The 14,559-nt window shown below is 53.8% G+C and overlaps 1 protein-coding gene and 1 pseudogene across 1 annotated transcript in view; one reads left to right on the top strand and one right to left on the bottom strand.

Moving 5' to 3' along the window:
• LOC127474816 (zinc finger protein 850-like) overlaps positions 1–14,559 on the top strand; it is a 454,983-nt pseudogene that overhangs the window by 255,272 nt on the left and 185,152 nt on the right.
• The window catches only part of LOC127474810 (uncharacterized), a 1,039,526-nt gene continuing 1,031,740 nt past the window's right edge, over positions 6,774–14,559 (bottom strand). The window contains 1 exon segment of the mRNA XM_051796115.1: positions 6,774–7,631. Within this exon segment, the coding sequence (XP_051652075.1) occupies positions 7,208–7,631 (424 nt within the window). The 3' untranslated portion in view covers positions 6,774–7,207.

Genomic DNA, 14,559 nt, shown 5'->3' with positions numbered 1-14,559 from the left:
ACACAGGGGAGCCTGCCTACAGAGGGCGTCCGAATGGTGGAGTCGAACACCCTCGGGAAAAATGCCGTGGCCAAATCGCCTCAGGCAAAGCGCCTGTAGCAGTACGTTCGGATACATGTCCGGAATAAAGACAAGTGCCAAAAAATACTCAAGCACACAAAATATCTTTTATTACAGTGAGAATAATAATAATAGTAATAAACTTAGCAAGAGGAATTAAAAACTAAAAAGAAGGATACAAAGTAACTATCTTATCGGGTGGCATTAAAACAAATACTACGAACAGCATTTAATACAGTATTAACTAGTGAAAAAGGGATACCAAAAAAGGATCTTAACACAATATTATGGATAACACGATATTGGTTAGTAAAAAGGGAAACTAAAGGAAAAAAAAATACTATAAACATAAAAGGGGAATTAAAGGAACACAAAAAGGATATTAAAAAGTTTGTTCTCTCAGTTGCTTCCTATCAAAAAACTGTGCTTACCCACACAGACAGGCCAGGGCTGTCAGGATCTGCAGCAGCTGGTCGGTACCCATGCTTAGCGGGCGTCCCCGCGGAGCAACACAGTCTCGGTGGTAGGATGAGTATTGCTCAACTCAGCAGCTCCGACACCCCATTTTTATCAGTTCCACATTACACTACGTAGGGCCAGTACCCAGTATAAGGTGATGCCTGAATGGCAGCCAAACACCGCCTGTTCATTATCTAATGGCAACAGTCTGCGCATGCCCTACTTGTAGGGCAAGGGGCGAGCGACCCCTGCCCACATAATCTTCCTCCCATCATCATCTTTCTCACCCCTATGTATGACCTCTACCATTGTGTTTCAAGGGTAGATGTATCTATCTTGCAATATGTAGCAAAACCAAGGAAAAACTCAGCTCTGATAATAGGGAATATCAAGCTGACTTGCTAAAAAGCACAATGGACCTTACAAGCTGACTTGTTGAAAAGCACAATGGACCTTACAATTAGCTTCTGCCATAAGTTACATTGTACCATACTCTAGCTAGTTTCACATCCTAATATGACTTCGTTCTCACGCCTCTATGCTCCATTGATCATCTAATTCAAAAATATCCCCCTTACAGCGCCTCAGGCAAAAGGCCTCAGCAAAAGGCCTCAGCCAAAAGGCCAAGGCAAAGTGCCTCAGCCCAAAGGCCTCAGCAAAGTGCCTCAGCCAAAAGGCCTCAGCAAAGTGCCTCAGCCCAAAGGCCTAGGCAAAGTGTCTCAGCCCAAAGGCCGAGGCAAAGTGCCTCAGGCAAAGCGCCTCGACCAAAAGGCCTCGGCCCAAGTGCCTCAGGCAAAAACACTTTGGCAAAGCACCGCAGCCAAACTCCGCGTTCCCACGGGGCCACCAAGGGTCGTGGACAAGACGTGGACTGCAGTCGGGGGCTTCTCGCCAGCACCGCACTCCTCTCCTGTCCAGTCGCTGTCCTGACGGACACTGACCCACCGTGGGCCACGGTCGTGCTGAGCACACCTGCTGCAGTGGGTGTCACAAAGGGCCTCTCTGTGACACGCTGCCGGTCGCTAGCAACAGGTCCCAGTGCTTGTTGACATGGCACCTGCCCCCAGCAATGGGTCCCAGGGAGCCACCACGCAGGTTGGAACAGGCAGGGTGTCCCTGGGGACACAGGTCAGTCTCAGCCCTGGGCGCCCAGTTGCCCTCAGAGTGTCTCCAGGCCCCACTTTGCTCTCATGTCTCCTCGGGACAACTCAAGAAGCTCCATGTTCAGACAGCCCTGCGTGCCCCCAGGACATCCCTTTCCTGTGCCCACACTGCAGAGCCTGGCCTCAGAGCCCTTCAGTCACAGTAAATGCACAACGTTTGCTCAAGCTTAACAGAAACCATGGCTTTTGTCTCCTTTTTCTCTTTCTCCCACTGACCAGCAAGAGCTTTGCCCCACTCAACAGCTCTTCCAGCACTGGGTTGCTCAGGAGCCCTCCCAAGGCCTTCGCCGCACCCCAGGCCCCTGCGCGGCACCCCGAGCTGCCCCAGGGGTGGCTGAGTGGCCCTGCCAGACTGGTGGAGTCCTGGGGGGGCTTAGGGCTGAAGTGGGGAGGATGGCACCCAGGGGGATCCAGCTGGAAGGGCCGGGATCCTCAGCATGCTGGGAGCTGTCATCTGCTGGCACAGCCCAGCTGAGCGGCCGCATTGGTCCATCTGAGGGGCCAGGAGCTGTAGTCCTGCTGCTCTTGCCTCAGTTCTGTGTCTCTTCTACAGAATCAGACCAAAGAAACCCCCAGAAGCCCAAAGGGCCCGGGAACAGCCCCTCTCTGACAGCCCCAGAGGTGCCCCAGAGCTGCCTGCCAGCCCAGCTGGCCCTCGCTGCCCACAGCCCAGAGCCCCTCTGCCCTGTCCTTCTTTGGGAGAGGCTGTGCTGGGGCTGAGCTCCAGCCCTGAGCAGTCACAGCTTTCAGGCAACATCATGGCTGACCCCCGGGACCCCTGTGGGTCAGGAAAAATACACAGCTCAGGGGGGGCAACCCCTACAATAAATAACACAAGTGGTCGTTGTTTTTCTGCTTTGCTCGATCCCGGAAGTCGCTGCTGCAGCGGGCCCGTGTCTAAAGCTGCTCTTTCCAAGTCTCATAGTCCTGGTGTTCACCTACAAAAAATTGATGAATTTAAAAAAAAAGAAAAGATGTGGCAATGCTGTTCATGAAGCCTTCAGTAGTCACCAAGAGTTCTGTTCTGCAGAGATTTCAGCTATTTCCTAAATTCCACACTCCTGGCTTCAGGCCATGACTTGCCAGAGCAGTCCCAGAGCTGGCCACTGCCCAGAGATGCCCTGGGGCAGCTCAAGTGCCCAAGTGGGACAAGTGGCCCAGGGTGTGTGGAAGCCCTTTGGAGCAGGAGCTGGTGGGCAGGAAGGGCCCATCTGGGGAGGGGCAGGGAATCCCCCCCTGCAGCCCTGCTGCCCAGGCTGAGGAGGGTCCTCTCCAGCCCAGCAGCACATCGTGTGCCCCTGGGGGCTGGGCTGCCAGGGCTGTTCCCGGGCACTGACTGGTCAAGGTGAGGAGTGTCAGAGACTGAAATGGTTCATGACTGTCCTGGGTTAAAAAGGGTTTTCCCCTGGAGTTGGAAAGTGGTTAACCCCAGGAGGTGGTATTCTTGGTGTTGACCCAATCAGCACCCCTGCAAAATTAAACATATCACAACAGGACGGAAAAGAAGAGATTACGTAGCTGAAAGAAGAGCAGCAGTCTTGGTCTGAGACCACGAGGAGAGAGAGGGGTCAGGGAGCCCCGCTGGGGGCCAAGACCCCCCAGCCCCCCGGCTGGGGCTGTAGAAACTCGGAACAGTGTTAAACTGGGCCGAGTACTGTGGCCAAAAGCCGAGGGAGTTTTTCTCCACTGTGAGTGGGCAGCAGGAGCGGCGACAGAGACAGCACCGAACAGAGAACTGTGGCTGAGAGCCAAGAAGACAGTCAGCAGGAGTGAGGTGGCACAGAGCCAAGCTGAGAGACACAGAGATGCCTGACGGAGAGACAGAGCACCAGGCTCAGCAGAGACTGTTTGGGGTGAGCCTGGCTTTATTTCTCCAAACCCTTTGAGACCCCTCTTGGGAGGAGGGGGTGGACTTCCACCTGAAGGGGGTCCTGAAATGCAGCAGCAACTAGAGAGAGAGAGAGAGAGAGAGAAGTTGAGAAGCTCAGAGATGTCCTGGAGCTGGACCAGGACAGCCAGGAGGAATGTGGAGGGGGGAAGAGGCCTTCCTGCCCCCCTTCGCCATGCTGACAGTTTGAGACGGAGCAAAGGAGCTCTGCTAGAACGCTTGGGGCAAAAACTGAACTGAAAGTCCTAAATGTTCTGACTCAGGAGGAACTTGAATCCCCTGAGGAAGGGACTGTCAGGGGTGCCCAGTACGCCGTGATATGACTGTGGAGAGGTGAGCCTTGTCCCTGCTTTCGCAGTCCACGGGAGAGAGACCTTCAGCTGGAGCTGAAGGGCTGAGGGGTGAGAGAAGCCCCCTGTGTTGTAATGGAGAGAGAGAGAGATTTTCCAGCTACGACAAATCCAGCTATGACTGCTGCCTTGAAGAGGAGAGACACTGCTGCTCTGAAAGTGGATAGGATCTTTTCATCTTCCCCTCAGAACTTTTATTGGAGGGAAAGGAAGGATTTGATCTAATGTAAATATATTGCTTTTCCATAGGAGAGATAGTTAGAATTGTGTATATAATGTATTATAGTATTTATTTGTGTAAGTAATAAACTGTAATATAATTCCCTTCCCCCCATACTGAGCTATGTTTTGTCTGAAAACCTTCTCACACTGAAACAAACTGGGGGGGGGGCTAGGACTTGGAAATTGGATTTTTGAGGGTCTCAAACTGCCACAATGATTTATGCATTCTAGGATTGCCAGGGCACTTTTGCAGGCTGGGAAGAGGCAGCTGGACCCATCCCCCCTGCCAGTGCTGCTGAAGGTGTCAAGCCCTGAAAAGGCGAGAAGAGCCGTGTTTACCAGGCCCCTCACGGGAACTCTGCGCAGGCCCAGCAGACCTTGGAGGCTCGAGGCACGGCCCGGGACACCATCCATGGATATAATAACTCATAACTTCTTGGAGTGTGGGGGCTTCCCTCCCCCACCCCCAACAGATCAAGGCCACCACTTCAACTGACAGACATTGGACCTGCAACTCCCAAGTTCCATCGCTGGACCCCGTGGGTGGTGACCACAGACATCTTCCCACTCTCAGCTTTGCTTTCCCTTACTCTCCCTCACCCTTATCCTGCCTTTCCCGTATGCATTTTCCCTAAAGGTTCTCTTTATGCCATATTGCTGTAGATGAGAGATAGAGATGATAACACCCAAAATGGCAACATACCTGTTTACCTTTGAAATAAAATTGTTCAAAAATAAACCCTACTTATATGTTTTCATACACCAATTATTTGGTCTCATTTCACTCTAATCCACCCCAAGGGATTTATTATTAAGAACCTGGGTTACCCCCCCCTTTCTGGGGTGGGTGGTAACAGACCCCTTGTAGCAGGATGTTCTACCTGGAAAAGAATCTGATGGGAGAATGCAAGCAATGCAAGCTCTCTGTGGTGAGTTACTGTTGGTGCCAAGGGGTTGGTTTAGTGTTGAATTGTGCCAAACCCAGCCTGGTTCCCCAACCTTCCAACACACATCCTGCTTTTGGAAGCAGAGTTTGACAGATCAGCTGCTCACTGGCCTGGGAATATGTGACTGAGATCCATCAGTGACAAAGCATAAAAGCCCAAGGCCAACTTTCCTAGAGCAGATTCATCCAAAGACTTTCTTGAACTCTGTGTGGAGCTTCTGCTGTGAAGCAGGGACAGCTCTTGATGGTCACTGCCCGGGGGTAAAAGAAAGAGAGAGATCTGCCTTGATTTATTTTTGTCAGACACCACCAGGGCCTCCCCGCTTCCTGCCGGGATCGGACACCGCCGGCGGCCCCGGCCCTGCCGGGCTCCATCAGCCTGAGCAATTGCTGCCAAGGAGGGGCCGGGGGCTTCCTCTTGGCCTTCGTCTCCCTGGCGCTGGGGCTCGGCTTCTACCTGCGCCAGAAGGTGAGGGGGGTCCCAGGGGGTCGTGTGTCCCCCCAGAGCGTCTGTGCCCCCCCGGGGACCCCCCACCCCGCTGTCACCCCCTTTTCTCTCCCCACAGAGCTCCTGAGCCGGCGGCGGCCGCAGCCCCTCCCCGGGACCTCGGGCCCAGCCTGGACCCCTCCTGTCCCTGTGAGGATTTTGGGGGGTCGTGTGTCCCCCCCTCCCCTGCTGCCACTCCTGATCCCAGGAAAGCTTCCCAGTTCTCCCCAGTCCTGGTTATTGCGGGGCAGTGGGGGAGGGGCTTGGGGGAATCCCAAGGGGTGGAGTAGAGTTTTGGGGGGGCAGAACTGGCTCCGGGATGGATCGGGAATAGGGACTCCCCTGTTTCCCCCCATGTAAACCCACTCTGGGGGGGCTTTGGGAGTGCACCTGCCCCTCAGTAGGCACCCAGCTCATCCCAAAAGGTGCTGGGAACCCCTCAAAACCTTCTTAGAGCTCCCCGAGAACCCCCAAACACACTCAAAGCCCACCCAGGACCTCACCCAACCCCTTCTCTGGGGGGACTTCTCTGGGCACTGGTGGTGCTGGGAGCCCCCCCAGCTGCTTTGGGCGAGGAGTTCTTAGGTGAGCGGGGGGTGGGAAGGGGGAGGTCAGTGGGAAAAGGGGGGGTTAGGGGGGATAAAGGGATAGTGGGACCCCAAACTGAGTGGGAGGGGAGTGAGACCCCTCAAAAGTGGAGGGGGGGACCATTGAGAATGATGGGAAATAAGTGGGAGAGGTCAGGAGAGTGGGGAAAGAGGAGGGTGGGACCCCCAAACTGAGCATGAGAGGGCTGGGGAGTGGGGAGATGATGTGGAAGGGGTGAGAGAGGGGGGAAAAATGGGGATTGGGACCCCCAGAGTGATCCTAATTGGGGCTGGGGATTGAGTGGACTATGAAAAAGTGGGAGGAACAGGGAGAAGGGTAAAAGAGCAGGGGTAGTGTGGTGGGATAAACGGTCCCATGGGAGCCTTTGGGCACAGGAGGGCTGGGAAAGGGGGGTGGCCCCTCTGAGCTCCCAACTTACTGTACGGTGCTGGGGGCTGCTGGATCCAATCTCAACCTTGGATCATGCCAACAGTTTCAGTTTAGAGGAATTACAGAAGTGTGACTGAATCACTTTGGTCCCCTAGGTTTTATTGATGGTAAATCAGATCTATTGATAAAAAGGAATTTATTTAGGGATACAAATGATCAGACAAAAGATCTTCATCAGAATTACTTAGTGCACAATATATACACTAAAACTACCTGTACAGGATAAGATAGGACAGTGCTCTACACTAAAGCAATTGTTGAAGCAATTCTACTCAAGCTGCCACAAAACGAGAAATTTTTAATTAGAGACAGATGGAACTCCCCCAGACCAACGCTGGTGGGGAGATCTCTGCTCTCAACCTCCAGGAGTGACCCTGGGGGGGTCCCCAGCCAAGACAGGAATCTCCACACACCCTTCAGAAGGGTTCTGTTGTCAGAACCTGCCCCTGGGAAAGGGGACTGGCCCTTTGTGGTCAAAAGGGATGGACTGACAGTCACTGGACTCCAGGGGTTGCCTCCCCATCAGGGGCTTCATTCGGGGTGGAAGCAGCGGTCGAAGCTCTTCCTGCAGTCGGGGCACTGGTGGGGCTTCCCTTACTGGTGGGTCCGTTGGTGTTTGGTCAAGGTAGAGCTCTGGGTGAAGCTCTTCCCACACTCCCCACACTTGTAGGGCCTCTCCCCGGTGTGGATGCGCCGGTGGGTGATGAGGTTGCAGTTCTGGTTAAAGCCCTTCCCGCAGTCGGTGCAGCGGAAGGGCCTCTCATCCGTGTGCGTCCGCTCATGCCTGACGAGATTCCCGCTGGTCTGAAACCTCTTCCCACATTCCCCACACGTGTATGGCCGTTCCCCAGTGTGGATGAGTTGGTGTTTGCGAAGGGTGGAGCTGTCACTGAAGCTCTTCCCACATTCCCCACATAGGTAGGGACGTTCCCCAGTGTGAATGTGCTGGTGTCTGAGTAGGTCTGTGCTCTTCCTGAACCTCTTCCCACATTCCAAGCATCTGAAGGGCTTCTCCCTACTGGGAGGCTGCTCAGGGACCACCAGGTCAGAGCTCCCCCTCAAGCTCTGGCCGCCTTCCTGGCACAGGCTGACTCTTTCCTCCTCAGAGCACCCTGGGCTGGCTTTGGAGCCCCTCCTGCGGGGGGATCTCCGGCCCTTTTCCTCCCCGCTGCCTTCCTGCACCGGGGAGCCCTTCAAAACGGCCTCTCCCACCAGGGTCTCACGGGGGGATTTGTCCTCCGCGCTCTCCCTCCTCAGCTCGGGGCCTGGGGCAGGAAGCAAGAAGGACAGGCAGGGGATTTGCCTCCGGCCCACAGGGAAGGCCAAGGACATCCCCCCAACTCCGGCCCCGGCAGGACGGCGGCGCCAGCGGGGTTGTCCTGCAGCCGGGGCCATGCTGGGCTGACAGAGCCAGCACAACACCCGCCCAAAGGGACACTGACTTCCTCCTCACCTGCCTGGGGGGCCCAAGGCATCTTCCTCTTCCTCGCAGCCTCCTCCTCCATCCGCCCAAGCTTTGGGAAGGACAAATCCTGATGGGGGGGAAAACAAGGGCTGAGCACGTTGGCTTGGGGGTTCCTCCTGCCCAAGTCCATCTCTAGAGCTCGCTGAGCATCCTGTGACCATAAAAACCTTCCAAACACCAAGACTCAGCCCAGAAAACCCCAAATCATCGAGATTCAGGCAAAAGCCTGTAAGAAATAGTGAGAAGACTCCTGCCCTCCCAAACTGAAAAGCTGAGATTCACCTAAAAATACTCTAAAATATGAAGATTAGCCCAAAAAAATTCTCCTAAGATTTCCCCTTCTCTGGTTTCCCCCCTCTAGGGTTCAGAGAGTCTCCCCTGTCTGGGATGTTGGGAGTGTTGGGTGTCCCAAGGCTCCCTTCTCCTCTGATTCTCGCCTTCGGGATGCTGCATTCAAAGAAATTCCCCCTCTCCAGGTTCTCCACTTTGTTGTCTTAGGGGATCCCAGGGGTCCCCACTGTCCAGGCTTCCCCTTCTCCGTGCCCCCCCTCTCCAGGCTCTCAGGGCTCTCGAAGCTCCTCCCTCTCTCCAGCCTCCCTCGCTCTCCAGGGATCAAGGCATGGGGACACCGAGGCACCCCCACGGCAACCCCGCTCCCGCTCTCCCCACTCCCCTCAGCCCCCCCCTCCCACCCCTTTCCCATCAGGCCCCCAAACCCCGGCTTCCCCCAGCTCCCTTTGGGGGTGACCCACCCGCTCTTTTCCCTTCTCTCTGTACAAAATTGCTTCCCAATATCCACCCTAAACCTCCCCTGGCACAGCTCAAGACCCAGCCCTCTTGTCCTACTGCTGCTTCCTGGCAGAACAGCCCCAGCCCCACCTGGCTCCAACCTCCTGGCAGGGACTTGCAGACAGTCAGGAGGTCTCCCCTGAGCCTCCTCTTCTCCAGCCTCAACACCCCCAGCTCCCTCAGCCTCTCCTCACACCACTTGTGCTCCACTCCCTTCCCCAGCCTCGCTGCTCTTCTCTGGATCCTCTGACCCCAAAAATGCTCCCCCTCCCATAGAAAGGCCAAGGGCATCTGGGGACAGTTGGGGGGCTTTGTGGGGCACTGGGTGATTACTGGGACACATTGGGACACACTGGGGGGAACCAGAGGGCATTGGGAGGACTGGGGGGTTACTGAGGGACACTGGGAGGGCACTGGGAGGGACTGGAGGTGAACTGGGGCACACTGGGGGGCACTGGAAGAGAACTGGGGACTTACTGGGGGATTACCAAGATACATGGAGGGACACTGGCAGGTTACTGGGCCATACTGGGGGTTACTGGGTGCTCACTGCAGGATCACTGGGCCATACTGGGGGGCAGTGGGAGGTCACTGGGACACACTGGCTGGTCACTGAGGGGGTTACTGGGCCATACTGAGGGTCACTGGGAGGTCACTGGGATATACTGGGGGCACTGGGATCCCCTTACCTGGATGTGGTACATCTCCCCCCCGGATTTTGGGGGGCATCCCTAGGACCCCTCCCCTGGGGGCTGGGGGATCCCCTGAGCCCCACTGCTGGGCTTTATGGGACACCCTAAAATCCTCTCAAAACCCCTGAAATCCCCCTTTGACCCATCAAAACCTTCTCAAGGTCCCCTCAAATCCCCTCAGAGATCTCATCCCTCCCCAGCACCCCCCAAACCCTCTCAGTGACCCGTAAAACCCATCTGGGACCCCCCAAACCCATTCAGGGACCCCACAATCCCCTTCGGGGACCTTCAAAACTGTCTGAGACCCACTAAACCCCGTAGAGACCCCAAAACTGCCTAAAAGATCCCTGCAAAGCCCCCGAGGACTCCTAAACCTCCTCACAGACTCTCAAAGCCCACCTAGGATACCTCAAATCTTCTCAGAAACCAAAACCCATTTAGAGACCCCCAAACCCCTTCATGGACCTTCAATCTCCCCCCTGAGACCCCTCAGGACACCGAACCCCCTCAGGGACCCCTCACAACGTCCCTGGCAATCCCCGAACCCCCCCACTAGACCCCTCCGAGCCCTCCAGCCTTTCCACCCACACCCGCGCTCCCCGCAGCCCCCGAGGGGATCCCCAGACCCCGCTCTCGCCGCCCCCCCCGCCAACTCACCCAGCGAAGTGCAGCGACCGCAGGCGAGTCCTCCTCACTCCCGACCACGAGGCCAAAATGGCGCTCGCCCTGCGCGCCCTCCGCCTTTACAGACCCGCCCCGCAGCCAATCAGCGCGCGGTCACGGCCCCTGCCCGCCCCCCGCCTGCGCGGGGCATTGTGGGAGTTGTAGTCCTTGCGGCGGGAAGGATGGGACTTTTTTTTGTTTTTCTGTCTTCTTTTATTTTCTCTTTTTTTCTTTCTTTTTTCTTTCTTCTTTCTTTTCTTCCCTTTTTTCTGTCTCTTTTTTCTTTTTTCTCTTTTTTCTTTTTTCTTTCTTTTTGTCTCATTTTTTCCTGTTTTTTCTTCTTTTTTTTTTCTCTTTTTTTCTCCTTTTTCTCTTTTTTCTCTCTTTTTTTACTTTGTTTTTTTTCTTATTATTTCCATTTCCCTTTTTTTTACACTGTTTTCTATCAGTTGTACTTTCAAGGAAGATTTATACTCAGATCAAAACAATCAGCAACAACAAACCTGTGTCTTTGGCACAGGGGAAGGAATTTAGTGCTTGAGGGGTTACATTCCACAGGCTCCCCTGGGGATCAGCTTATGCTCGGACAGTGAGAACAGTAAGAACATTCCTAATAAAAATGCCAGAGGGAAGGGAGCGGAGGGGGAGCAGGGGCAGGAAAAGGAAGCAGAGCGATGGAAGATGGGCTGGGGCGGTCGGGGCTGGGGGAAGGCAGGCTGGACAATGCCTTGTTTGGTCCAGCAGCTGGACCAGCTCCAGGGCAGGTGTCGGGGCAGCCTCTGCCACAGGGACATGGACAAACAGACCCTACAAAAGCTCTCAGAGGGGTTGGGGGCTCTGGGCGGGGCTGCGCTCTCGCCTCAAGCCAGGATATCCCAGGGCAGTGGAACAGCAATTCCTGTCAGCTCCCAGCAAAGATTATTGGGGTCTGCACTGGGGAAATATTGACGCTCCAGCTTCTTCTTCTCTTTTTAGAACTTTGAGCTTGCAGTCGGGTAGAAGGGCTGGTGGGGGAGTGGGAAGAGACCCACTGAGGGACACATCTCATCCCTCAGTTAGATGGAGCTAAACCCCTGATCTTGCTTAGGAAGAGCTGCTGATGCTCAATTTTCTTCTTTCCCTTCTGCTTCAGTGGGATATTACATTTCCCTGCAGTATTGGGGATAGAAGGGTATGTCAGCTGGAATGGTTTGGTTGTTACAGAAAGCATAAATGCATTTTAAGGAAGGTATTTTTACATAGAGGAGGCCTCCAAAAAAAACCAAAAAAACCCAAAGGTAATATAAGTGCAGAATATAGTGAACTTTGGGGTTTTCTTTTTAATTCTTGGGTAGAAAAGCCATCCCAGTTAGGGACAGCAACTTTTTGCATTGCTGAAAAAACCAACAACCAACAAACAAAAAAAGAAATCTGAATTTGTTCCTATTCAGATTTGTTCTTCATCATAATAATCCTTCTAGTGAAAAGGGCTAATTTACTCTTTCTAGAGGAATATTTTAAGTGTGATTATCACAATATCACAGCTGCTGAAAAGGTCTAAAATAGGACATTGACCTTGAATGTGTTCCTGCGTTTAGGATGTGGCGCTGTAGTGGTTTGGACTTTGTTTTCCCCCAGAGGCTAAGAAAAGTGGTAGACCCCAAGGGGTGGAAACCCCTGGAAGTTTTAGAGAAGAGATCCTAGCTAGGTTCATTAATCAATTATATTGGGTCTGGTTGCTATTAGCACGTTGATGGGTAGTTCTTGGTTAAGATCAATTTTATTTATAATAAACCCTCAAGCTAGAGATGAGGCAAGTCGTAACAAGGTAAGTGTACCGGAAGGTGCACTTAGTCTACCAAGGCGTAGCTATAACTAAAGCATTCAGCTTACACCTGAAAGATATCTGTCCCATATCAGATCGCCTTGAAGCCTAACTCTAGCTCTTCTACCAGATTACATAGAAACTAAGTTAATACTACCCATTAAATCAAAACATTCTCCTACTCAACCTAGTATAGGCGATAGAAAGGTAAACTCAAGACGCAATAGAGATCATGTACCGTAAGGGAAGGATGAAATAGTAATGACAACCCAAGCAATAAATAGCAAAGACCAACCCTTGTACCTTTTGCATCATGATTTAGCGAGAACTACCCAAGCAAAACGCCAATTTAAGCTTGCTTCCCCGAAACCCAAGCGAGTTACTCACGAGCAGCTATCTACTGAGCAAACCCGTCTCTGTTGCAAAAGAGTGGGAAGACTCGTTAGTAGTGGTGAAAAGCCAATCGAGCTGGGTGATAGCTGGTTGCCTATGAAATGAATCTTAGTTCCCTCTTAATTCACCTCCCAGGACTACACTCAACCCACATGAAGCGAATTAAGGGCTATTTAAAGGAGGTACAGCTCCTTTAAAAAAGAGTACACTCTCCCCTAGCGGATAAATTCAATTACAACTTAACTGTGGGCCTTCAAGCAGCCACCATTAAAGAATGCGTCAAAGCTCCTCACCTAAAAAATCTAAACTTCCTTATGACTCCCTCTTCCCCAATAGGCCAACTTATATTAAATAAGAGATTTTATGCTAAAATAAGTAACTAGGGATCCCCTCTATGGTGCAAGCTTACATTACAACATTATTAACAATCCACAGGATATTTTTTAACCTTAACAAGACCTTATACCCAAAACTCTGTTAACCCACCTATGGAGCGCCCCCAAAGATGATTAAAATCTGTAAAAGGAACTAGGCAAATCCAAGGCCCGACTGTTTACCAAAAACATAGCCTGGATGCTTTTCTGAAGGCACAAAGGGCCTGTTTTCTCTTCCATTGCATCAGAATGGGACTCCTTGTTCCAGCCTGCCTGCTCAGGTTGTTGTGGTGCTGGGTCAGGGTTTTCGTGTGGTTTTTCTCCTGGGATAAAGTTGTGTACAGTGAATATTGATTATTCATCCCATGTCTGGGTCACTGTCTACATCTTGAATTTGACCCAGAGTCTGGGTAAATGAGGAATGCATTGAAACAAAGTCAAGGATCCTTCAGTGACTCGTTTTTGTGAGTTCAGTCTTCTGAGACCTCTGATGAGTCTGGCAGGGCAGTGCCTGTGTGCAGAGGGGCAGGGAAACAGAGTCCCAGCCCAGCAGCAGTGCCAGGGAGCAGCAGCATTTGGCCTGTTGAGAGCTGCTCTTTTTCTCCTGCCACCCTCCCCTTCTGGGCCTCAGTGAGGCCTCAGTGCTCTGGGCCTTGGTCCCTGGGCTGGGCTGGGTCAGTCCTGTGGCCATGGCACTGCTGGCATGAGCTGGGCTCCACTGCACTCTTTCCACCACACAAGGGGCTCCATTTGCTCCAGGCACAGCCTGAAGCCTCAGCTCTTCTTCTCCAGGGCTCTCAAGAACAAGGCCAAGGAGCAGACTCTCCAGAGGGTCCTTGCCTTGCTGGTTTCTCCCTGGAGTCCGTGTGCTGCCCTCAGAGTGCCACTGTGGGGGCTGAGGGGCTGAGGCTGCTCCAGCTGGTGCTGGTGGTGGCCAGTGCCTCTGGAGATGGCAAATGGGGCCTGAGGAGCCCGGGGCCGATTCTCTGCTGCTGTGCTGGGGAGCGGGGCTGGCCCTGGGGCTGCAGGAGCTGCCTGAGCTGATGATGTGCTGAGCATTGCAGCCCCAGAGGGCCTGTCCCTGAGCTCCATGGCCTCCATGGCCTGCTGCAGGGCCAGACCTGAGTGTGCTGCTCTGCTGGGCTGGGGCAGGGGCAGGGAGATGGGGGGACCAGGGAGGGGCTGGACTGGGCAGTGCCAGGGAGGGAAAACCCCAATGTTGAGCTGAAGGGTGTGAGTGTGCAGGGTGGGGGCTCTGCCACCCTGGGGCACCTCTGGAGTCAGAGTTTCCTTTGGCAGCACAACTTATCTAAGACCAAATAGTTTTCCAGAGTTGGCTTTTCTCTCTCTCTTTGTCCTGGTTTTCTTTTTTGTTTTCTCATCCCCTGAGGGGAAAAGGGGGAAGGGAAGCACATGTCGATCCCTGCTTTTATCTGTATACAAAAGGGAGTTGGGGCGGGGGTAACAAAGCGATTTCTCCCTCTATTCTCTCTCTTTTATCCCATTCCCATCTCCCTTGCCACACCCCGGGCGACTGTTTCCCCGCCGCCCCTCCTCGCTCGTCCCGCGGGGCAGCTCTTTCAGCTCCGGGGCGGCGGAGACTCCCCCGGCGCGGCCCTTTGGTTTCCCTCGGTTTATTCTCCGGAGCTGATTCTGTTCCGAGCTCGCCCCCCTCTCTGGCGACCCCCGCCAGGGCCCGTCCCGTGGCGGCTCCTTCAGTGCCCCGGGCGGCGGGGACCCCTCGGGGCGGCTCCCCCAGGGCCCCG

Source organism: Manacus candei, unplaced genomic scaffold (genome assembly GCF_025592945.1).
Source record: "Manacus candei isolate 608988 ecotype Guabito, Panama unplaced genomic scaffold, ASM2559294v1 h1tg000045l, whole genome shotgun sequence".
Lineage (NCBI taxonomy): Eukaryota > Metazoa > Chordata > Aves > Passeriformes > Pipridae > Manacus > Manacus candei.
The sequence above is the reverse complement of the archived record's forward strand: the minus strand, read 5'-3'. Positions and strand labels throughout refer to the sequence as shown.